The sequence below is a fragment of the Balaenoptera acutorostrata genome, chromosome 19 (assembly GCF_949987535.1).
Source record: "Balaenoptera acutorostrata chromosome 19, mBalAcu1.1, whole genome shotgun sequence".
NCBI lineage: Eukaryota > Metazoa > Chordata > Mammalia > Artiodactyla > Balaenopteridae > Balaenoptera > Balaenoptera acutorostrata.
Window position 1 is genome coordinate 53,950,008 of NC_080082.1, and position 23,740 is coordinate 53,973,747.

The 23,740-nt window shown below is 48.5% G+C and overlaps 2 protein-coding genes across 4 annotated transcripts in view; both read left to right on the forward strand.

Annotated features, from left to right (window-relative positions):
- Nucleotides 1-23,740, forward strand: part of SPTBN4 (spectrin beta, non-erythrocytic 4) — a 74,215-nt gene that overhangs the window by 512 nt on the left and 49,963 nt on the right. For all 3 annotated transcript variants that reach the window (XR_009006172.1, XM_057534879.1, XM_057534880.1), the window contains exons 2-12: nucleotides 1,837-2,023; nucleotides 13,031-13,182; nucleotides 14,287-14,460; nucleotides 15,605-15,696; nucleotides 16,940-17,020; nucleotides 18,185-18,300; nucleotides 20,692-20,804; nucleotides 20,901-21,088; nucleotides 21,163-21,280; nucleotides 21,553-21,711; nucleotides 22,458-22,760. Coding sequence is in view for 2 of the 3 variants with exons in the window: in XM_057534879.1 (XP_057390862.1) it covers nucleotides 1,852-2,023; nucleotides 13,031-13,182; nucleotides 14,287-14,460; nucleotides 15,605-15,696; nucleotides 16,940-17,020; nucleotides 18,185-18,300; nucleotides 20,692-20,804; nucleotides 20,901-21,088; nucleotides 21,163-21,280; nucleotides 21,553-21,711; nucleotides 22,458-22,760 (1,668 nt within the window). In the remaining variant the exon portion in view is untranslated. The remainder of the gene's footprint in view (nucleotides 1-1,836; nucleotides 2,024-13,030; nucleotides 13,183-14,286; nucleotides 14,461-15,604; nucleotides 15,697-16,939; nucleotides 17,021-18,184; nucleotides 18,301-20,691; nucleotides 20,805-20,900; nucleotides 21,089-21,162; nucleotides 21,281-21,552; nucleotides 21,712-22,457; nucleotides 22,761-23,740) is intronic.
- LOC114235518 (ATP synthase membrane subunit K, mitochondrial-like) lies at nucleotides 8,352-10,916 on the forward strand. Its single transcript, XM_057534420.1, has 2 exons — nucleotides 8,352-8,360; nucleotides 10,728-10,916. The coding sequence occupies exons 1-2, from the start codon at nucleotides 8,352-8,354 to the stop codon at nucleotides 10,914-10,916; spliced, it is 198 nt and encodes a 65-aa protein (XP_057390403.1).

Genomic DNA, 23,740 nt, shown 5'->3' on the forward strand with positions numbered 1-23,740 from the left:
GAGATCACGAAGTGCTAAGTGCCTCTCCATCTCCAAGTATCCTCCATTGAGGAAACACTTGTGCTCACCGTTTCACAGGGAGGGAAACTGAGGCACAGAGAAGCCAAGTCAAAGGTAATCGGGTTTAAAGATACAGCAAGAATAAAGCAGGACTTGAACTCATTTCTGTCAGACTCCAGCACAGGCACTTTTATTTGCTAAGATATGTGACTGGAGGATGAATAATAATAGCAAGGCCCATGTATTGAGGGCTTGCTGTGTACTAGATACCATGTTCCCTGCATTATTAATCCTGTCATCTTCAAACACCCCTAGGAAATGGGTACCATTATCATTACCACTTTACAGATGAACAAACTGAGCCCCAGAGAGGGTAAGTGACTCAGCCAAGGTCACACAGGTGCCCACTTACAGCTTTCCGTGGAAGAAGGGAAAAATAATAATGGATTTTTGAGTGTCTGTTGAAAGGGACAGTCTCCACTACACTGACCAAGACCTAGACCCTGCCTTCTTAAAATCTGGTGAGTTGGCAACTGTCGGAATATTTTAAGAATGGGGACACTGATCTCCTCCCAACTCCCTCCTTTCTTAGTCTTAGAATCAGGCCTGGGGTTCCAGAGGGTGGAGGAGATGTATCTAATGTCTCCCATACCCTTAAATTTCATATTTACAATCTGGCAGTGTTCTAGAACATAGCTCTGGAGTCAGACAGTATGTCAGTTAGCTGTTGCCACAATAATGCTGCATAAGAAACCACCCCAAACTCAGTGTCTTAAAACACTAAGCATTTTTTTAGCCTCAAGTCAGTCTGAGGTCAGCGACTTAGGCTGGGCTTATATGAGCTTATTCACCAGTTAGGATGGGTAGGGGGATGTTGACTGTTGGTTGCTCTAGCTGACCTTGGCTGTGATGAGGGCCTTGGACCTGGACTAGCCTAGTAGTGTTTTTCTCATGGCCACAGTCAAACACAAGCAAAAACATGCAATGTCTCCTGAGTCCTGGGCTCAGAACTCACCAGCACTTCTACCTAATACTGTTGGTTAAAGCAAGTCATGTGGCCAAACCCAGAGTCAAGGGGTAAGGCATGTCCCCCCACCCTCCTCTTCCATTCTTCCCATCCCCAGAGTGGGAGAACACTGAAGAGTTATATGGCAAAGGGTGTGGCTATAAGGATGAAGAACTGAGGCCATAAATGCAGTTATTTGATCACAGTGACTACATTTGAATCCTGGTTACTCACTAGCTGAGTGACCTTGGGCAAGTGAATTAACCCCTCTGTGCCTCAGCTTCCTCCTCTGTAAAATAGGCTTAATAGTACCTTTCTTTACAGAATTAAATTTATGGGAATTAAATAAGATAATGCATATAAAGTACTGAGCACAGTGCAACTGCTCAATAAATGTGAATTATTGTTATTACTGCCTTATAGAGTTCTATTGATAACAATGCTATCTTTCTAACAATAATAACAGTGACAATTTTTTTTTTTGCCGCACGGCATGCGGGATCTCTGTGTCATGTGGGATCTTAGGTCCTCAACCAGGGATCGAACCTGTGACCCTTGCAGTGGAAGCGCTGAGTCTTAACCACTGGACGGCCAGGGAAGTCCCAACAGTGACAGTTTGCCGAGCCCCTACCCTGCACTAAACTTGGTGCTTGACCACAACCCTATGATGTGGTCAGGGTGAACATTATTGTCATTATTATCATGTCCCTTCTAAAGACAGAGAAATTGAAGTTGAAAGGGAACAGGACTCACAGCCAGGTGCTGTTAGAAGTGGGACCTCTGAACTCAGGCCCTGTTTCTAGCCCTAACCTTCCTCTCCTCATCCCCAGGCCTCAGCTTCCCCGATGGCGCAGGTATCAGGGGAAGTGGATAACATGGAGGGGCCGCCAGCCCCTAACAATAACAACCCTGCAGCCCGCTGGGAGAGCCCAGATCGGGGCTGGGAGCGGGAGCAACCAGCCGCCTCCACCGCGGCTGCCTCACTCTTTGAATGCTCGCGGATCAAGGCCTTGGCAGGTACCTGGAGGAGGGCTGGGGTGCGAGGGTGGGAGGGAAGGAAGGGAGGAAGCTACTGGGGTGGTGTCTTTGTACCCTGATGGCCTGGAGGTTGGGAAGAGAGTTACAGACATTTGGACCTTGAATCTTTAGACCAGCACTGTCCAGTAGAACTTTCCATGATGATGGGAAAATGTTCTGTATCTGTGATGTCCAATATACTAACCACTGATACTTGTGGCTGTGAGCACTTGAAATGTGGCCAGTGCTATTTGAGGGATTGAATTTTTAATTTGATTTAGTTTTAATTAATTTAAATTTCAATAGCCACACGTGGCTGTGGCTGCTGTATGGAGCAGTGCAGCCATAGAACCTTAGAAACGTATCAGTACAATCCCAGAAACATGGGACTTTCTAAGCGGACTTCCTTAGAATCCCGAAATGCTGAAACCTCGCATCTCAGGACCTTGGAATGTCATACCCAGAGATTCTTTGAACCCAAGACCTTTAGAAGTGGAGTCTCGTGTAAACAGAACTTTATAATCACAGATCTTAAGACATTTTAATCGTTGGCTCCTAGGGTCTTAGAATATCAGAAACTTAAACTCTAATGCACATAGATCCCTGGGCTTTATAATCCTAAACCTATAGGATCTCAGATTAGAAACGTGGACCCTGAGCACTTTCAGAGAGAATAACCACACGTTCATGGTTTTCGCACTGAAACCCTCAGTCTTGGGACAACTTCAATGGTTGGTCACCATACTTGGTTGTTTTAGGACAATATAAGCAAAGACCAGAGAACTGTCTAGTTATAGAATCTTAGGACCTTAGACCTTTGGAACTGTAGGCCCTTGAACTTTAGGACTTTGTATTCATGGGGCTTTAGAACCTCAGAAGTGTTTAATCATCAATATTAAAGTCTTATGAACAAAGACCCTTCAGAGACATGTAACTCCATAATCATAAGCCTTTAAAACATTAGACCCTTAGCACGATGACCCTTGGAATGTTAATATCTCAGAAACATGGAGTGTGATACACATAAAATATATATTGTCAAGAGTCATGAAATCTTAAAATCCAAAAGTCAGAATGAGTTCCCTTAGAATCTCAGAATTTTAGTAACTCAGCATTTGACAATCATGGGATCTTCAATATTAAGATTCTTGGAAACTTATAAGATTTCCAAGTTGTTAAGGTTCTTAAACTCAAGGGCCTCTGGGAAAGCAGGTGACATACACGAGTGAGTGGCCTGGGGGCTGTGGTCGCCCTAGTCACCTGCTCTAACCATGGGGAAATGCAGGCCCAGAGCTGCTAGCTCTGATGTTTATCTGCAATTTCCCAATCAAAAAAACCAAAAAACAAAAAACAACTGTAAGTGCACAAAGTCTGAACCAGATTCAACCCATGGATGGCTAGCTTCCTCTGGTTTAGACACCTAGAAGAATATAAACATATACTCGTGGAAACTTTAAATTTTTTTTTCTATAAATGTATTTATTTTTGGCTGCACTGGGTCTTCGTTGCTGCGCACAGGCTTTCTCTAGTTGCGGCGAGCAGGGGCTACTCTTCGTTGCGGTGCGTGGGCTTCTCATTGTGGGGTCTTCTCTTGTTGCGGATCACGTGCTCTAGGCACATGGGCTTCAGTAGTTGCAGCACACAGGCTCAGTAGTTGCAGCACGCAGGCTCTAGAGCGCAGGCTCAGTAGTTGTGGCGCACGGGCTTAGTTGCTCCGCGGCATGTGGGATCTTCCCGGACCAGGGCTCAAACCCATGTCCCCTGCACTGGCAGGCGGATTCTTAACCACTGCGCTACCAGGGAAGCCCAAAATTGTATTTTTAAAAAAATTTTTATTTTTTATTCTTTTCTTGGCCGTGATGCACAGCCTGTGGGATCTTAGTCCCCCAACCAGGGATCAAACCTGCGCCCCGCCCCTGCGTTGGAAGTGTGGAGTCTTAACCACTGGACCACCAGGGAAGTCCCAAAATTGTATTTTTAGACTCATAGATTAAAAAACCTGGGAACATATCCACTTAGAATTCTAGAATTTATTATTTCATCCACAAAATATTTAATCAGTGACTGCTCTGCGCCTGGCCTGTCCTGGACAATAGGAGAGACATGGTGGTGACTGAGGCAGCCCTGGTCCTGCTCCTCTAGGGCTCCCAGTCCTGTGGGAAAGTTAGATCCAGCCCAAAATGATGACCCACTGGGATCAGGGCCGAGATGGGGGAGGCACAGGCAGAGGCCAGATGTGCAAGTTCAGGGCTGTAGGAGACCAGATGAGGGGCCTGATCCAGTCTAGAGAATCAGAGGGCTTTCTGGAGGAAGAGATGGCTGAGCTGAGCCCTAATGGACAAACAGGAGTGAAGCCTTGGGAAGAGAGCGGAAGAATATTCCAGAGAGAAGGAACAGCATAGGCAAGACCTCTAGAAGTTGAGAGTGGCTGGAGCGAAGTGGTGAGTAAATGATGGCAGGCAAGGAGCCAGTGGCCGCCAGATCTTGAGGGGCCTTGTAGGCCATTCCAAAGAGTGTGAGGGCACCTGGAGCTATGGTGAAATTTTAAGCAGAGGTGGGATGTGGTAATGTAAGGATCAAGGACTCCTCAACTCTTAGAACCACTGATTCAGAGAGCACCAGCCCTGGACACCTCAGACAGCATCGAGTCCAGAGAAATGTAGGGACCCCTCTAAGAAAAAAAAAAATTCTCATATACTCCCTGTGTCTACTTAAATTATTAGAACTATGGTTTTCTGTTCCCTTATGGTTTGTTACGGGATATTGAATATATTGTAGTTCCGTGTGCTGGGCAGTAGGACCTTGTTGTTTATCCATTCTAGATAAAATAGTTTGCATCTGCTAATCCCAAACTCCCAGTCCTTCCCTCCCCCACCCCCCTCCCCCTTGGCAACCACAAGTCTGTTCTCTATATCTGCGAGTCGGTTTCTGTTTCATAGATAAATTCATTTGTGTCATATTTTAGATTCCACATATAAGTGTTATCATTGAAATATGGTTTTCTTAAATGCACAAAAACACACAACTCTGTTTATATCTCTTATGCCTATGGTTCTCTACAACTAAAACACATTATATTGGATTCCAGACCCAAACCACAAAACCAGTAACTTCAGCTTAACAGTGACTTCGAGGTGCTGCTATCCTGCTGGTCAAGATGCTAACATGACGTAGACAGCTAGGGTGCATTTTCTTTTGCATCCCTTTGCCCACTTCTCTCATGGTTTTTCTCTATTCACACTAAGGCCAAACCCTTGAGCAGAGTCCTCCGTAATACGTTTTTGCATGAAGGTGGTTTTTTTTTTTTTTTTGGCCGCACTGTGCGGCATGCGGGATCTTAATTCCCCCACTAGGGATCGAACCCATGCCCCCTGCAGTGGAATCGTGGAGTCTTAACCACTGGACCGCCAGGAAGTCCCTGCATGAAGATATTTTAAAAAATTGTCCGGATCCCATTCATTACAGAGAGTTCCCATAATCATGCTCCACAGTTTTTTTGGTTTTTTTTTCTTTTAAATATTTATTTATGTATTTGGCTGCACTGCGTCTTAGTTGTAGCATGCAGGATATTTTTAGTTGCGTCACGCGGGATCTAGTTCCTGACCAGGAATTGAACCCAGCCCCCTGCATTGGGAGCATGGAGTCTTAACCGCTGGACCACCAGGGAAGTCCCATGCTCCACAGTTTGTGTGGAGGCCCCTCTCCTCTTTTTTTTTTTTTTTAATTGGACTATAGTTGCTTCACAATGTTGGAAGCCCCTTTCCTCTTGATCTACTCCTTTATTCTCTTTTAGTCCCATATCTCACACCAATGCCTTCTCTCCTATAGGCAGTCATTCTGATTGTTTTAACGCAAATCTTTTTCTTCGCAACACGTGCGTTGCTAATTAGTGTGCATGTATCCATGTTTTTTTTTTTTATATAGCTTTTTTTTTTTTTTTTAATTGAGGATCTTGAATCAGATGCGTATGTTTGATTGATTGATTGATTGATTGATTTTGGCTGTGTTGGGTCTTCGTTTCTGTGCGAGGGCTTTCTCCAGTTGTGGCAAGCGGGGGCCACTCTTCATCGCGATGCGCGGGCCTCTCACCGTCGCGGCCTCTCTCGTTGCGGAGCACAGGCTCCAGACGCGCAGGCTCAGCAGTTGTGGCTCACGGGCCCAGCCGCTCTGCGGCATGTGGGATCTTCCCAGGCCAGGGCTCGAACCCGTGTCCCCTGCATTAGCAGGCAGATTCTCAACCACTGCGCCACCTGGGAAGCCCCTCCATGTTTTTTTTAACTCTAAAAAGTATTACATGACACAGAAAGGCAGATATATTGTGTGTCCAGCATTTCCACAATGAGCACCCCCTTGTAACCAGATCAGGAAACAGAATCTGACAGCCCCAGAGAAGCCCCTCTCAGGCTGCCTTTGTATCGTCCCGGGAGTAAACACTGTCCTAGCTTCTAAGAGTGTACATTCATTTTGCTAGCGTTTGAACTTTATATAAATGGAACCATGCAGTGGGTACCCTTCTGTGTTTGGGTTCATTCACTCAACACGCTGCTCATGAGATTCACCCATGTCTACCTGTACGTGTAGGTTGTTCCTTTTCATTGCTGTATAGTATTCCACAGTGTGAAAATGCCATGGTTTATCCGTTCACCTGTTGATGAGCATTTGGTTTGCTTCTAATTTGGGGATGTCACAAACTAGACTATTACAAACTAGTGATTTGTAGTATCACAAACTATTACAGATTATGGCTGCTCTAAATATACATGTTTTGAGAGACATAAGCACTCATTTTTGAGGCTTATACCCACCCAGGAGTGAAATTGTTGGGTCATAAGGTATGTGTATATCTAACTTTAGTAGAAACTTCCAGTTTGTATCATTTTACATTCCCACCAGCAGTGTATGAATGATTCAGTTGCTGTACATCCAACCCTTGGTGTGGTCAGTCTTTGTAATTTTAGCCATTCTAATGGGTGTGCATTCTATTGTGGTTTTAATTTGCATTTTCCTGATGACTAAAAACAACTAATGAAGTGGAGCTCCTCTTCATATATTTACTGACTATTTGGATATCCTCCTGTGAAGTGCCCATTCAAGTCTTTTGCCCATTTTCCTATTAATTTTCCTGCCTTTTTCTAATTGTTTTGCAGGTGTTCTTATATATGCTGGCTACAAGTCCTTTGTCTGATATATGTGTTGTGAATATTTTCTCCCACTGTGTGGCTTGACTTTTCATTCTCTTTTTTTTTTTTTTTTTTTGACTTTTCATTCTCTTGACGTTGCCTTTTGATGAACAGTCTTTCTTAATTTAAAGGTAGTCTAATCTGATAATTATTTAATCATTATTTCTTGTATGGCTAAAATTCTGTGTCTTGTGTAAGAAATCTTTGCCTACTCCAAGGTCATGGAGATATTCTTTGATGTTTTCTTCTGAAAGCCTTATTGTATTCCTTTCACATTTAGATTTATAAGCCAAATGGTATGTAGTATATTTATTATTGTGTACAGTGTGGGTCAAGGTTCTCTTTTTCCCCCACATGGATGTCCAGTTGACTCAGCTCCATTTATTGAAAAGACTTTCCTTTCCCTACTGAACTGCAATTTCACTTTGTCATAAATCTGGGAGCCCTATACGTGTGGGTTTGTACATGCAGGTATTGCTAATCGATGCATGTTTTATCATAGTCTCGATTGCATTTTTTGCATTATGTTCTCATTCAGCGCTATGCCTTATAGCCTCAAGACTCATCCATGTGGCTCTGTGCGCCTCTGCTCTGGCTTCTAACCGCTGCATGGAGTTGAAGGTGTGCACTTGCCATGTTCCACTGTCCCAATAATGGACAACCAGGCTCTCCCCAACCCCCAGCCTGTCTCTGCCCCCTCCCCCCAATAGCACTACACTGAACATCGTCATACATGCTCTTTATAAACCAGCGTGGAAAAGTTTACAGGACATATACATAGGGAAAGAATTGCTGGCTCATGGCCGCTCTGCGCTAATCTAATTTGACTCAGATTGCCTTCCGAATGGCTGCCCCACCAGCAGGCATGAGGGTTATGATGTCCTCACATTTCCACCGATACTTAGTGTCTCCGGCTTCCTAACTTCTCCCAGACTAATAGCCAACATATCATTTACATATTGTCTCTCTCTATCCTTTCTCTGTAACCAGGAGTAGATAAGGGAGTAGTTAGTTCCTGCTCTATGAAAACCTCAATGTATTAAAGATATGAAAAATTAAAGTGTAATTCTAAGGAAATGCATTTCAGTTGTGATTGGTGACTACCACAGTGGGGAAGAATATATAAATGGCAAAATAATATGAGCACAATGGCAGAGGTAGGACGATTGTCATTTGCCTTGGAGTCTTGACAACCCAGAGGTATGTGTGCCAACTAGAGGGCCAGGAGGAAGCAGATGGCCCCCTCAAAGGGGTAAAATTGAGGAGAGTTTAATGAAGGGACTATTTAGAGAGGTGTGGAGATTCCTCCCCACTCCCAGTGACTGGGGCAGGGCAGGGAGTGGTGAGAGGGGAGAGAGGCATCCCCAGGAGGAGTGGGGGATGTAGGGAGAGGCACCAGGTCCTGGGGAAGCTGGTCAGGCAGGGAGGGAACAAGTCCCTCAGCCCTTTCTCTCTCCTCTCATCTCCTGCTAGCAAAACCCAACCAAAAGTCTGAGGCCTTTAAGGGCCAGGGAGCTCATTCATATAGTTCACGCCAGCCAGCCTCCCTGGGCTCAGAGTAGGTGCAGAAGAGGGGAGAAGGCACCTGAGGGGCAGGCGGAAGACACCCAGTGAGGTAGCTACACACACTCACCAACACAGTAAACATTCAATGTCGACTTAGGTCAGAAGTGGCACTCTGGGACACATTTGGTTTTCAGCCCCACTGTGTTTTATAACAACGTAAATCAGTTGCCAACATTTAAAAACAGGGAGATTTTTATCTCCAGATTTTTGGCACCTCATGGGCTATCATGTGATATGGCAACACTGGGCCTTCATTCCTGTGAGACTCCAGATGCCAGGGCCACGTGGCCACTGCCCCCTTTTAGGAGGGCCTCGTTCTCTCATGTGGAGCCTGCCTGGCCCTGGGGGGCATTTCAGTTCTGGACCCCAGCTTCATGCTAATGAGATTGTAATCAGAGACCCCCCAAGTCTCACAGCATAGTCCTCTATAAAGTCACCATCCAGAGAGTCCAGGACGTGTTTCTATTAATTTTCTCTGAGGATCATTGAAATGAAGTTACAAAATTAAAAATATTCTCCTGGGTCCTTGTCTTCCAAGCATGAGTTCCCAAACACCCAGGGTCCCCCAGACCCACTGAAGAAATCCTGATCTAGTCCTAAACCCTCATTTTGGAAATGGGAAAATGGAGGCCCAAAGAGGAGGGATGTGCTTTTGAAGTCACATAGCTGGTCATCAGTAAAAGCAGGGCTGAATCCAGTTGCCCTCATTCTGCACCACGCTGGGGATGCACTCAAGTTCCACTTGGCCCTCAGCATGGACCACAATCTGCTATGGGCATCGCCTTTGGAAGGCAGAATCACCAAATACCCAGTTCTGCATCTTTTCTGTCATCACTTCCTCGTGTGTGATCGATGTGTTCACACAGGTCCCCCATCCTATCCAAACAGCACAAAACCCACACTTAGGCAAACAAGATTGCCATTTGGATTTACTGTTCGTTTCTGCATATTCACTTTCAAATTGGAGGCAAACATTCAAGATCCAACGTGAAGCACAAAAAAATACAGGTCAGTCAGTGTGTGTTTTTTAGCAATGTGTATTTTCTACTGGCAGAGTCAAATGCAGTAGTTGATAATGTTACAAATGGTTAATGATAGGAAATAAAAGTTACTGGGAGATTTCAAGTGGGTAAAAATGGAAATAAACTGGCAATATAAATCATGATTTCTGCACTCAAGGGAAACTTAAAAGTGCAACTGCTAAATTATTTAGTGATGAAATGCAAACAGTGTCTGTACAGGCTAAGCTGCTGTAACAAGAGACCCAACAATACAGTGGCTTAAAGGAGATAGAAGCTTACTTCTCTCCCCTGGATAGCCCCTACATGAGCAGCCTCATTGGCAAGGAGACTCTGCTCCAAGCAGTTAGTGTGGGTTCCCAGTTCCTTCTTCCATCCCGTGGTCTGTGGACCTTGGTGTTCAAGCTGCGGGAGTCAGGGAAAGAGTGAGGAAGGCCAGGCAGGGCTTCCCTGGTGGCGCAGTGGTTAAGAATCCGCCTGCCAATGCAGGGGGCACGGGTTCGAGCCCTGGTCCGGGAAGATCCCACGTGCCGTGGAGCAACTAAGCCTGTGCGCCACAACTACTGAGCCTGCGCTCTAGAGCCCACAAGCCACAACTACTGAGCCCGCGTGCCTAGAGCCCGTGCTCCGCAACAAGAGAAGCCACTGCAGTGAGAAGCCCCCGCACCCCAACGAAGAGTAGCCCCCGCTCGCCACAACTAGAGAAAGCCCATGCGCAGCAACGAAGACCCAACACAGCCAAAAATAAATAAATAAAATAAATAAATAAAATAAAATAAAAATAAAATAAAAAGTGGGCAAATGATTTGCATAGATCATTTCACCAAAGAAGCAATACAAATGGCCAATAAGCATGTGAAAGATACTCAAAATCATTCATCATTAAGGAAGTGCAAATCGAAACCACCTTGAGACAGGCTGGCGGTTTGTGCCTTTTAGAAGGCTGAAATCGTGGCAGGTCCAGAAACTGACACCCAATTCCATTTCACTGGTATCAAAAAATATTTCAACTCTTATACTCTCACAGGGAGAATGAATTGTGTACTGGCCACGTATAGAGGCATTGCTTGGATAGTCTTATACTTCAAGTTAAGGTCCAAAAAAACTCCAGCTGTGAAAGCCACATAAATGGATTCTAAACTGTACCTCATCTCATAAGTTCTCATGCCTGGAGAAACTAATGTCAGCTTATCATGTGATACTCAATTTGTACAATAAATTATGAACCTGGGGGAAAAAAATCACATTGAGAAACTACTTCACACCCACTGGGTTGACCGTAATTTTAAAAAATAAAATAAAAAAGGAAAATAAGTGGTGGCGAGGATGTGGGGAAATTGGAACCCTTGTACATTGCTGGTGGGAACGTAAAATGGTTCAGCTGCTTTGGAAAACAGTCTGGCATCTCCTCAAAAGGTTAAACATAGAGTTACCAGATGACCCAGCCATTCCACTCCCAGGTTGATACTCAAGATAACTGAAAACACGTGTCTACACAAAAACTTGCACCTGATTGTTCGTAGCAGTATTGTTCATAATCACCAAAAAGTGGAAACAACCCAAATGTCCCTCAGCTGATGGATAGATAAGTAAAATGTAGTATATCCATACAATGGAATATTACTTGACTGTAAAAGGAATAAAGTATTGATACATGCCACAACGTGGACGGACCTTGAAAACATTATGCTGAGTGAAAGAAGCCAGACACAAAAGGCCTGCATGATTCCATTTATGTGAAGTATCCAGAATAGGTAAATCCTTAGATACAGAAAATAGATGAATGGTTGCCTAGGGTTAGGAGACGGGAGAATGGGGAGTGACTTCTAATGGGTACAGGGTTTCTTTTTGGGGTGATAAAAATGTTACTAGATATAGGTGATGGTTGCACAACTCTGTGAATATACTAAAAACCACTGAATTTACACCTTAAAAGGGTGAATTTTATAGTATGGGAATGTAGCTCATAATAAAACTGTTATTTTTTTTTAAATTAATTATTTTTGGCTGCTTTGGATCTTCGTTGCTGCACGTGGGCTTTTTTTAGTTACAACGAGCGGGGGCTACTCTTCGTTGTGGTGCACAGGCTTCTCATTGCGGTGGCTTCTCTTGTTGTAGAGCACGGGCTCTAGGCATGCGGGCTCAGTAGTTGTGGCGCACAGGCTTAGTAGCTCCGCGGCATGTGGGATCTTCCCGGACCAGGGAGCGAACCCGTGTCCCCTGCACTGGCAGGCGGATTCTTAACCACTGCACCACCAGGGAAGTCCCTAAAACTGTTATTAAAAAAAAAAAGAAAATGGGGCGAGAATTCCCTGCCTGGCAGTCCAATGGTTAGGACTCTGCGCTTCCACTGCAGGGACATGGGTTCCATCCCTGGTTGGGGAACTAAGATCCCGAATGCCACCAAAAAATCAAAAACAAACGGGAAGAGGGAAGAGAGGTCCCAAACAATTTCTTTGTAAGCAAGCAAGGCGGAAGTTGTACACATTCCCCCTCCCCACCCCGCTTAAGTAATCTCTGCCTACTTCTTGCCCCAGGGATGTGGGAAACCTGGTAGTCCAGCTACTGCAACGGGGGAGACATGGTTCCTGTTCTCAAGGAACATTCAGTCTAGCATATTCCTTCCTCTTCATTCCCCGCAGCCTGTCAGTGGCTGACTCTTACTTTTTCATCTCTAAATAACTCTCCAGTATGCCCCCTTCTCCCATCCCCTCAGCTTCTGCCCTGGTCCAGCCTCTTCCTTCCTGGGCTCTGGGCTGCTATTCTTGCTCTCTCTGATGCACCCTTCCCACAGAAGCCAGAGGTATCCCTGAGACCGAACTCTCATCCTGTCCTTCTCCCTCCTTAACCCTCTGTGGCTCCCTAGCATATTATGTGTCCCCACTAAACTGAGCTCTGCCTCGTATTCAGAGCCTAGAACAGTGTGGGGCACATAGTGGGTGCTCAGATATTTCCTGAACGAATGAACAGCGCTGACTAGGGTAAGAAACAGGGTAGCTTTCCTGTGGAAGTGACATCTCAGGAAAACTTTAAAGAACAGAGAAGCGGTCTCCAGGTGGGCATTGGGGGGGGGGGGGGAGGGGGGGAGGGCGTCCCAGGTATGAGGAGCCGCCTGCCCAAAGACCTGATAGTTGCAGGGAGCTGGGCCTGAGCAGGATTTGGCTGGGCGGTGGAGGGCTGGGGTGAAGCTGGAAGGGGGAGTTCCTGGAGGAGACGAGGGCTCATCAGGGCCTGTCCTTCAGATGAGCGGGAGGCCGTGCAGAAGAAAACCTTCACCAAGTGGGTGAACTCGCACCTCGCTCGCGTTGGCTGCCACATCGGGGACCTCTATGCGGACCTCAGGGATGGCTTCGTGCTCACGCGGCTCCTGGAAGTGCTGTCCGGGGAGCAGCTGGTGAGGGGGCCTGAAGGGCTGGGTAAAGGGGGCGGCCCTAGCGTCTCGGGCTGGACGACTGCAGGCCTGGCTAACGGGTGGATGGAGCGACCTAGAAAGGCTGGGTGGGTAAAAGGCACCTCATTTGGGTGGGCGGGGCTTATGGCCCAGGGATGGAGCTTGGTTGTGAGGAGCCTGGGGGTGTGGCTTGGAACAGAGACGGGATTCCGTCAGAGAGGGCTGCCCTTCGGGACTCTGGGCTTGAGTGGGGCTCCGCTGGAAGGGGTGGGGCTATTGGAAAAGGGAGGAGCTTTATTAGAAGGGACTGTCCTGGGTATGCAGTAGTAGGAGGCATGGCTATAAAACAGGGGTAGAACTCTGTTGTAGGGGGTCTTTGGTTGAGGGTGTGTTTGTCCTCGGAAGGGTGAGGCCTAGGTCGCGGGAGTCTGGGCGACGAGACGGAACTCTTGTATGGGTGTGGCTTGTTGTGTGGGTTGCAGTTGTATTTCTGGGCTTGGACAGGACTTCATCGCAAAGAGTGGGGTTCTGATGGCGCTAGAGATTGATTAAAGAACCAGAGCCTGAAGCTCAGGAAGTCGTGAGGGGCATGGCTATAGAATAGGAACAAACACCCTTGGAAGGAATAGAGCTATAAAAAAAGCGGAGAGTCCTGGGGTGGGGCGGGGCTTGATAGGAATGGGCGTGGCTCTAGACAGGGACCTGACAAGGAGGAAGTGAGGGGTGGAATTAGTGGCGAAACATTGGTGGCCTGGGGCAGAGATCCAAAGGAAGGGGAGGGAGTATGGCTACAGGCAGAGGGCGGAGCTTCATAATAAAAGGTGTGGCTATCAGTTTGGAGGTGGAGCTTAAGTTGAAGGGGCGAGGCCAGGAACTTGAAAAAACCCTGAAAGGACAAGACTTGAAAGGTTCTGGCTATGAACGGGGCAGGCCTTCTTTAGAAGGATTAGGTCCTGGGTCTTTGCTAAGACTGAAGGGGCGTGGCCTGGACTTGGACATGGGGTTGGGGAGCGTAGTTATGGGGGTGGCCTTCTTTGGAAGGGGTGGGATCGAGGGCACAGTGCTCTTGACCAGGTGCCGGATTTCCTAATGCCCCTGCCGCCCTAGCCAAGGCCCACGCGTGGTCGCATGAGGATCCACTCACTGGAAAATGTAGACAAGGCACTGCAGTTCCTGAAGGAGCAGCGTGTGCACCTGGAGAACGTGGGCTCACATGACATCGTGGACGGGAACCACCGACTGACCCTCGGGCTGGTCTGGACCATCATCCTCCGCTTCCAGGTGATCTCCAAGTGACCCCAGCCTAGCCCACCCCCCGAGGTGGGGCCTTAGGAGGGTGTCCCTCACCCACTCAATCAATCATTCCAAAAATATTCCTAATATGTTCCAGGAACCCTGTTTTTAAAAATCGTTATCACCACCATCATTATGATCCTCGTTTACATAGTTTTTACTCTCTTCTAAGCACTTGGCATTTAATATGCACAGCAACCCCATAAATTAGGTACTATTCATTATTCCATTTTACCAGTGAGGTAACTGAAGCCGAGGGACGTGAAGTAATATGCTCAAGATCACACAGCTACGTAGTGGAGTTGGAACTGGAATCCAGGCAACCTTGCTCCAGTTCAGAAACAAAATAGACAAATTTTCTGTTTTATGGAGCAAGACATGGGCGGGGGGTTTAGACAGATAATAAATAAACACGTCAATGTGCAAACAAGACATGTATGGGAAAAGGATCAATTCTAGGCAAAGAAGTAAAAAGAGCTATGAGAAAAGAATAGATTATGATAAAGCAGTAAAAGCGATCTAAAATATCCAGTTGATGGTGTTGCGATTTTAGCCTTGGTGACCAGAGAAGGGCTCTCTGAGAAGCTGATGGCTGAATGAAGATGAAAGGAGAAAGCATTCCAGGCAGGGGGCACAGCAGATGCAAAGGCCCTGGGGTGGGAATGAGCTTGGCATGTTGCAGGTACAGAAAGACCAGTATGGCTAGAGACTAGGAGGCAGGGGGGAGACAGGGAGGAGTTGAGCTCAGAAGGGTCGGCAGGGCCTTGGTCATCTGTGATTAGCAATTTGATCTTACTCTGTCTGAGATGGGGAGAAATTAGAGAGTTTTATCAAAAGGAGGGGCATAATCAGATTTAGAAGGATCCCTCTGGGTTGGGGGTCATGGCCAAAATTGGGAGCTGGGAGCCCAAGGAAGAGACTGGAGCTGGACCACCGTGTGACCATAGGGAGGTGAAGCGGGGGCCAGGTAGGAAAGACTCTGGGAGGAGGGAGGAGTGGACATGCCATAAGGGAAGGGGAGGGGGAGAGAAGGTGCTCCCACCCTCAGCCTGAAGCTGCCTTTCCCATCTCCTCTGCCACTCCCAGGCTCAAGCCCTCCAGACCCCAACAGCCATGTTTTGTATCCTCACAGATTCAAGTCATCAGAATTGAGACTGAGGACAACAGAGAGACTCGTTCGGCCAAGGACGCGCTGCTCTTGTGGTGTCAGATGAAGACAGCTGGGTAAGCTCCCCCACCCCCAGGAGGCCAGGTAAGCCTAACCTCTGGGCTTCCCTCTGGGACAGGAGCGCAAGGGGCAGCCCAAATCCTCAGCATCAAAAGTTACATCTGAAATTAACGAACTGGTAGCAAACTCTTCCGACCTTGATGAATAAACCTGTATAACAATCCGGAAGGCCAGGTTCAAATTTAGAACTCGGACTCCTCAGGGAACAATGCCGGAAGGTGGTGGGCTGTCCCCATCCTGCTCCCTTCTCTCCCCCCATCTCGTCCTGCACCGCAAAAGGCCTCATGTGCACCTGGGTGGACCCCCGACCCTATTCCCAAGCTTTCCCTCGCCCCCCCCCCCAAAGCAGCCACCCCTTAGCCTAGGGGGGCACACACCAGGGCTCAGGCAGCTCAGGGTCCTGGTACCTTCAGTGGGGTTGGGAAGAGGGGCTCACAGACACCACCGGGCATGTCCCTGGTCCCCCTGCTGGGAGGGGCCTGACCTGAAACTGAAGTGCCCTCTGGAGAGCAGCCCTGGGAGGAAGGCGGGAGGGGCAGGTACGGATGCAGACTGGGCTTTCTCTGACTCTTGTCCTCCTGGGGCTCTCTGTCTGTCTTGCAATTCCATCTGTTCTTCCGTGTGTCTGTGTTTACCTCTATGTCTGCTTTTCCTTGTTCCGATCTCTCCCTCCCTCCTCTCTCCCCTCCTATATCTCTCTCCCCACTCCTTTCTTTCCCCATCTCTGTCTGTATCTTGCTCTCTCTCTGTCCGTTCCTCTTTTCTCCTTCTTTCCTTCTCTTCCTTATTCCCTCTGCCTCTCTCTCTTTCTTGCTCCTCTCCTGTCCCCTCTTCTCCCTCCCTCTCTCTTTCTCTTTCCATCTTCCTGGCTCTTTGTTTCTTTCTTTCCTTCCTTCCTTCTTTCTGTCTTTCTTTCTTTCCCCTCCCTCCCTTCCTTCCTCCTTCCTTACTTCCTTCCTTTCCTTCCTTCCTTCCTTTCTTTTTCTTTCTCTCTTTCTTTCTTTTTTCCTTTCTTTCTTTCTTCCTTATCTACTTATATATCATCTATATCTATCTACCCTTCTATCTACCTACCTATCTATCATCTATCTTTTATCATCTATCTATCTCCTATCTATCTATCTATCTATCTATCCAACCATCCATCAATCCATCTCTGTTTGTCTGTCTCTCCCTTCCTGCCTCTTTCCTCCTGACTCTCTCCATCTCTGCCTCTGTTTCTCCCTTCCACGCTGCCAGTTACCCTGAGGTAAACATCCAGAATTTTACCACCAGCTGGCGGGACGGCTTGGCCTTCAATGCCCTCATTCACCGGCACAGGTACCACTTGGCCTGGGGCAGCCCTGCCCTGCACCCTACCCCCGCCCCCATCCCTCAGATACACACCTGTACCCGGATGTATATAGATGACACACACAGACACAGGACCCACCCTCTTCACCTCTCTGCACACATACACATTTCCGTTCACACACATGCTCTAACACACACACTTACAGATGCACACACAGACCCCTGTCCGGGCCACATACCCTATGCACACATGGAAACACGTGGGCCCTTGCACAGATGTGTGCACACAGGAACAGACTCATGCACATATATGGCTTCTACCTCTGCCTGCTGCTTGCATGCCCACAGGGTGGGCAGCTCACTCCCCAGGGATGGTCCACTCTGGCGTGTGCACAGCATCTCCTCCCATCAGAAAGTCCTTCCTCATGGTGAGCTCCCAGGCCTCCATCTGGCTCCCTGTGAACCCACCTATCCATACTTCAGGGCCCGGCGCTGAGCTGGCTGAAGAAGGGTACCCAGACAAATTATACCCACATCATGATTGACCATGTGACAGATTGGGGAAACTGAGGCCTAGAGACTGGGAGGGACTTGCTCTAGTGTGAGGGAAGCCAGAACCCATATGTACACACTCATGCACATATGGGGAGACCCAGCCCCACCTACATACCCAGAAGCCCGCAAGCTGTAACCAGGGTCCTGCTAACAAGGGGACCATTTACTGGGTGTACCGGCATTGGTCTAAGTGCTTTCCAATAAGTCATTAATATTCAGTGACCCTATGAGGCAGATGCTATTATTCTACCCATTTTACAAACGAGGAAACTGAGGAACAAAGCGATGCAGTAGCTCACCCAGAGTGACAGCCAGGAAATGGCCAAGCTGGGGCTTGAGTCAGGAGCGCTGGCTCCAGACCTCTACTTCCAAGCACTACATAATACTATACAGAGATGCACCCACGTAGACACGTGTGCGTCATGAAGTCAGATGTACATGTGCCCTCATGCAGTGCTCACACCCACAGCTAAGTGCTGTACAGACACGCACCAGCACACACAGCTTTCCCACTGGCCGGGTCGTGCTCCTCCTGCCCTCGCCCTGGGTGGGACTCAGACAAGGATGTCTTTTCATCCATTTGCCCACTGGCTTTGGAGCCTGCCTGCTCCCTGCCCTCTCTGTGCCCCTGCCCAGGCCCGATCTCGTGGACTTCAGCAAACTCACCAAGTCCAACGCCAACTACAACCTGCAGAGAGCTTTCCGCACGGCTGAGCAGCACCTGGGGCTGGCACGTCTGCTGGACCCTGAGGGTGAGCCCTGCATGGCCCCAGCCCAGATTTCCTCTTGGGGGACTCCCAACCCCAATGCCATCCCAAACTCAACCCCATCTGGCTGCAATATCATCCTAAACCCCAAGGCCATTTCAAGTTCCAGCTCCCTCCCATCTCCCTCCCCTTCCTCATCTTCAATCCCACCTCCTTCCCATCCCCACGTCTTCTACTTTCTCTATCTCTACCTCAAACCCAACCGCATCTCCATTCCTATGTTCAGCTTAACCCCCCTTCCCCAACCCCATCCTTAATCACCTCCCCACCAAACCCAACCCCCCTCTCTTCCTAACCCCGGCCCCATCCCTGAAGCCAACACCATCCCCAATCCAATCTGCAGCACTGTCCTATTCCCATGCCCACCCCCCTCCCCATCCCCAGCCCATCCCTTTGTCTGTCCCCATCCACAACTCTGTCCTCATCCCCAACCCCTTTCCTATTTTCAGTTTATTCCCAACCCCACCCCTGACTTCAACCTCATTCCCAGTCCATGATCTCACCCAATACCAACTTCCCCATCTCTGGAATAATGGCCATAATCATACCCCACCAATCCCCCATATCTGGAATAAGGGTTGCTCCCTTTTTCTGAGCATCTACCATGTGCCAAGCACGTGGCTGGGAATTGTATCAGCACTGTTCCCTTTCATCCTCACACTGACCTGGTTGGATAGAGGTCATCAATACTGTTATAAAGTGATGGAAACAAAGGCTCAGAGATGTGAAGTCAGTAGCCCAGCATCACACTGAAAACCCAGTAAACAGGACTTCCTGATTCCAGAATTCATGGTCTGAATCATTCCTCTACCTTGCCTCTTACAGTGCCTGACACATAGTAGGTGTTTATTGGATGTCAGTTTCATGAGCTGAGGAAGAATAAGGGCAAAGTATAATGCTGTGCATTCAATGAGTAAATTAAAATGATAATCAGAATTTACTGAGTTTCTCCTCTGTGCCAGGTTATTCTCTCTAATACTGATAGTGTTTCTAGGTGGCTGGCATTGTGACTATCCTTACTGTAACAATGGGGAAACTGAGCTCAAAGAAGTTAGGTCTATTTTATAAGGCTATTCAATGAGTAAGTGGTTGAGCTGGGATTCAAGCTCAGGCTGCCTCCAAAGCCTGTGTCCTTGACCTCAAACTTCACATACCATTCATACACTTAGTGTATGTATTTATTGAGCTCCTACTGTGTGCTGGGCATGGAAGGAACAGTGGCAAAAGACAAGCATAGTCCTTGTCCTCATGGAGCTCAAACTCTAGGTAAAAACATAATCACATAAGGGAATATGTAATTATAAATTGTGATTCATTCTAGGAGGAAATGATTACATGTTATGGGGAAGAATAACAGGAGGAGACCATCTCTAGACAGGATGAACAGAAAGGCTTATTTGAGTAAACTTAAGTCGAGTGGAGCCCTGAAGGATGAGTGGGAGTTTGGCATGAAGAAAAGGAACAGTGTTTCAGACAGAACAGCATGTGCAAAGGCCCTGAGGTAGAAGGTAGAATAGTGTGTTCCAGAAATCATTATAGAGGGACGTCCCTGGTGGCACGGTGGTTAAGAATCCACTTGCCAGGGCTTCCCTGGTGGTGCAGTGGTTGAGAATCTGCCTGCCAATGCAGGGGACACGGGTTCGAGCCCTGGTCTGGGAAGACCCCACATGCCGCGGAGCAACTGGGCCCGTGAGCCACAATTACTGAGCCTGCGCGTCTGGAGCCTGTTCTCCGCAACAAGAGAGGCTGCGGTAGTGAGAGGCCCGCGCACCGCAATGAAGAGTGGCCCCCACTTGCCCCAACTAGAGAAAGCCCTCGCACAGAAACGAAGACCCAACACAGCCACAAATAAATAAATTAGTTAATTAATTAAAAAAAAAAAAAAGAATCCGCTTGCCAGTGCAGGGGACACGGGTTCGAGCCCTGGTCTGGGAAGATCCCACATGCTGTGGAGCAACTAAGCCCGTGCACCACAACTACTGAGCCCATGAGCTGCAACTACTGAAGCCCGCGCACCTAGAGCCCATGCTCCGCAACAAGAGAAGCCACCTTAATGAGAAAAAACCTGCTCACTGCAAATAGAGAAAGCCCGTGCACAGCAATGAAGACCCAAAGCAGCCAAAAAAAAAATAAAAAAAAAAAGAAATCATTATAGATAATTTCTCTATGGTGGTTTATACGTGTCAGGCACTATTTAATCCCATGAAGTAGATGCCCACTGGGCAGATACAAAAACTGAGGAACAGAGAGGTTAGTTATCTTGCCCAAGGTCACACAGCAAGTAAGAGTTGAGTTCTCCCTCCCACCACTTAATACCTTCAGTCTCTCTGTCAGAGCGCTCATCATCATGCTCCCTCACTCTCCTTTAATCATCAGATGTGAACATGGAGGCTCCGGATGAGAAGTCCATCATCACCTATGTGGTCTCTTTCTACCATTATTTCTCTAAGATGAAGGCTCTGGCTGTGGAGGGGAAGCGAATTGGGAAGGTAAGAGGAGCCAAGGAATGGGGAGGGTGGGAGCCTGGGAACCATATGGGGGCATATCTGGGATGAGGCTGACCCCACCTTCCTTTGCCGGGTCAGGTCCTGGACCAGGTGTTGGAGGTGGGGAAGATCATTGAGCGCTACGAGGAGCTGGCAGCCGAGCTGCTGGCCTGGATCCACCGCACCGTGGGCCTCATCAGCAACCAGAAGTTTGCCAACTCATTGAGTGGGGTGCAGCAGCAGCTTCAGGCTTTCACAGCCTATTGCACACTGGAGAAACCCGTCAAGTGAGGCCCAGCTCAGGAGGGAGGGTAGCAGGTGGAGGTGTGGAGGCAGGGCTCCTGAGCTCAGGCCCCTTCAGGTTTCAGGAGAAGGGGAACCTGGAGGTGCTGCTCTTCAGCATCCAGAGCAAATTGCGTGCCAGCAACCGTCGCCTCTACGTGCCCCGGGAGGGCTGTGGCATCTGGGATATTGACAAGGTGAGGCTGAGGATGTAGGGGAGAGGAAGGGTTGCTCTGTGAAGTTGTGTAGGTTGTGCACTGCTCAAGGGAGCCATTCACATTGCAGACATCATGGACTGGATATTCATTCTGATGGGTTTTCCATCAGTAAAGGGTCCCGAGGAAGCAACGTTTTCTTCCAATCTGCGCAAAGGTGCCATAAGTGCTAGGAGTGACCTCAAATAGAGAAGCCAGGGCCATTAAACTGTGGGCAGTTGTTGGAATCTGACTGCCTCCTCCTGCCTCCTTAGGCATGGGGACAGCTGGAGAAGGCAGAACATGAGCGGGAGGCCGCCCTACGGGCTGAGCTGATTCGGCAGGAGAAGCTGGTACTACTAGCCCAGAGGTTTGACCACAAGGTGGCTATGCGGGAGAGCTGGCTGAATGAGAACCAGCGCCTGGTCTCCCAGGTACAGGACGTAGGGCTTGGCTCCGGGGGAAAGGGAGGGAGGGTGGCGCTGATGGCCCTGGGACCAGAGAGAGAGACTTGATCTCCTAAGCAACAGAGAAATGTTGGATTAGTCTCCTAGGTGTCAAATGAAGGTGGGAGGGGAGAATTGGTTTCCTAAGTGTTTGGCAGGGGAGGGGTGTGGGCCTGCTCTCCAGGGTAATAGGAGGGTGAGACTGGTCTCCAGGGTAACTAGAGAGGACAGAATAGGGAGAGTATTTAATTATCTCTTAAGTGACAAAGGAGGTTGTTATCTGGTTTCCAGGGTAACTCAGGAGGATAGAATTGGTCTCCTAAGTAACAGGATATGGTAGGCCTGGTCCCCAGTCTCTAAGGAAATGGAAGGATGGGACCTATTTCCTGGGTAACAAGTTTAGGGTTAGAGATGTAACAGGGAAGGGTGGAGCTGGTCTCCAGGGTAACTGTGGATGGTGGAGCTGGTCTCCAGGGTAACTGCGGATGGTGGAGCTGGTCTCCAGGGTAACTGGGGATGGTGGGGCTTGTCTCCAGGGTAACAGGGAAGGGTGGAGCTGGTCTCCAGGGTAACTTGGGGTGGTGGGGCTGGTCTCCAGGGTAACAGAGAAGGATGGGACTGGTCTCCAGAGTAACAGGAGCCGGTGGGGGAGTTTCCAGGGTCACACAGGCTCAAGGTAACAGGTTGACTGCTGAGGCAACGTGGATGAGTGTCTGTGGCCTGCCCTGCCCCAGGACAACTTTGGGTATGAGCTGCCAGCAGTGGAGGCAGCCATGAAGAAGCATGAAGCGATTGAGGCAGACATTGCAGCCTATGAGGAGCGGGTGCAGGGCGTGGCAGAGCTGGCCCAGGCATTGGCGATTGAAGGCTACTATGATGCCCGCCGAGTGGCAGCCCAGCGTGACAGTGTCCTGCGGCAGTGGGCCCTGCTGACTGGGCTGGTAGGTGCCCGGCGGACACGGCTTGAGCAGAACCTGGCCCTGCAGAAAGTCTTCCAGGAGATGGTGTACATGGTGGACTGGATGGAGGAGATGCAGGTAGGGGCCAGATCGGGGGCCAGTGATGGGTGTGGCCTGCCAGGAGGGGAGGAGAGGGTATACACACAGAAAGAGCTGTCAGAGATGGAGAGGGAAGGGGAGAGAGACAGAAAGAGGTAAAGAGAAAGGGGGACAGAAAGAAAGAGTGAAAGATACAGAGAGAGACAGAGAGGCAGAAAAAAAGTGTGAGAAAGAGAGAAAAATATCTGGAGAAATAGATTAAAATACACAGTAATATGGAGACAGAGTGAGTCAGGGACAGACAGAGACAGAGAGATTAAGTCAGAGGAAGATCGCGACAGTTTGAAAGAGAAATCAGAGAAAGAAAGAGAGAGGGCTGGAGAAGCAGACCCAAAGGTAGCAGCAGAAATCTAAATGGCTACAGAGAAAGACAACATAGGAAGATGGAATCCATGTGAGAAAGAGAGAGACCTACTGGAGATAGATAGACAGATACAGAGCAAGATGGAGATAAGAAGGATGGAAGCAAAGAGAGAGAGAGATACAGACACGAAGAGAGACATGGAGGGACTTCCCTGGCGGTCCAGTAGGTAAGACTCCACGCTCCCAATGCAGGGGGCCCAGGTTCGATCCCTGGTCAGAGAACTAGATCCCACATGCTGCAACGGAAGATCCCGCATGCCACACCTAAGACGCAGCACAGCCAAATAAATAAATAAATATTTTTTTTAAAGATTAATTAATTATTTTTGGCTGCGTCGGGTCTTAGTTGAGGCATGCCGGATCTTTCGTTGCGGCGCTCGGGCTTCTCTCTAGTTGTGGCATGAGGGTTTTCTCTTCTCTAGTTGTGGCGCACAGGCTTCAGGGCGCGTGGGCTCTGTAGTTGTGGCGTGTGGGCTCTGTAGTTTTGTGGCATGCAGGCTCTCTAGTTGAGATGTGCGAGCTCAGTAGTTGTGGTGCGGGCTTAGTTGCCCCGCGGCATGTAGGATCTTAGTTCCCTGACCAGGGATCAAACCTGC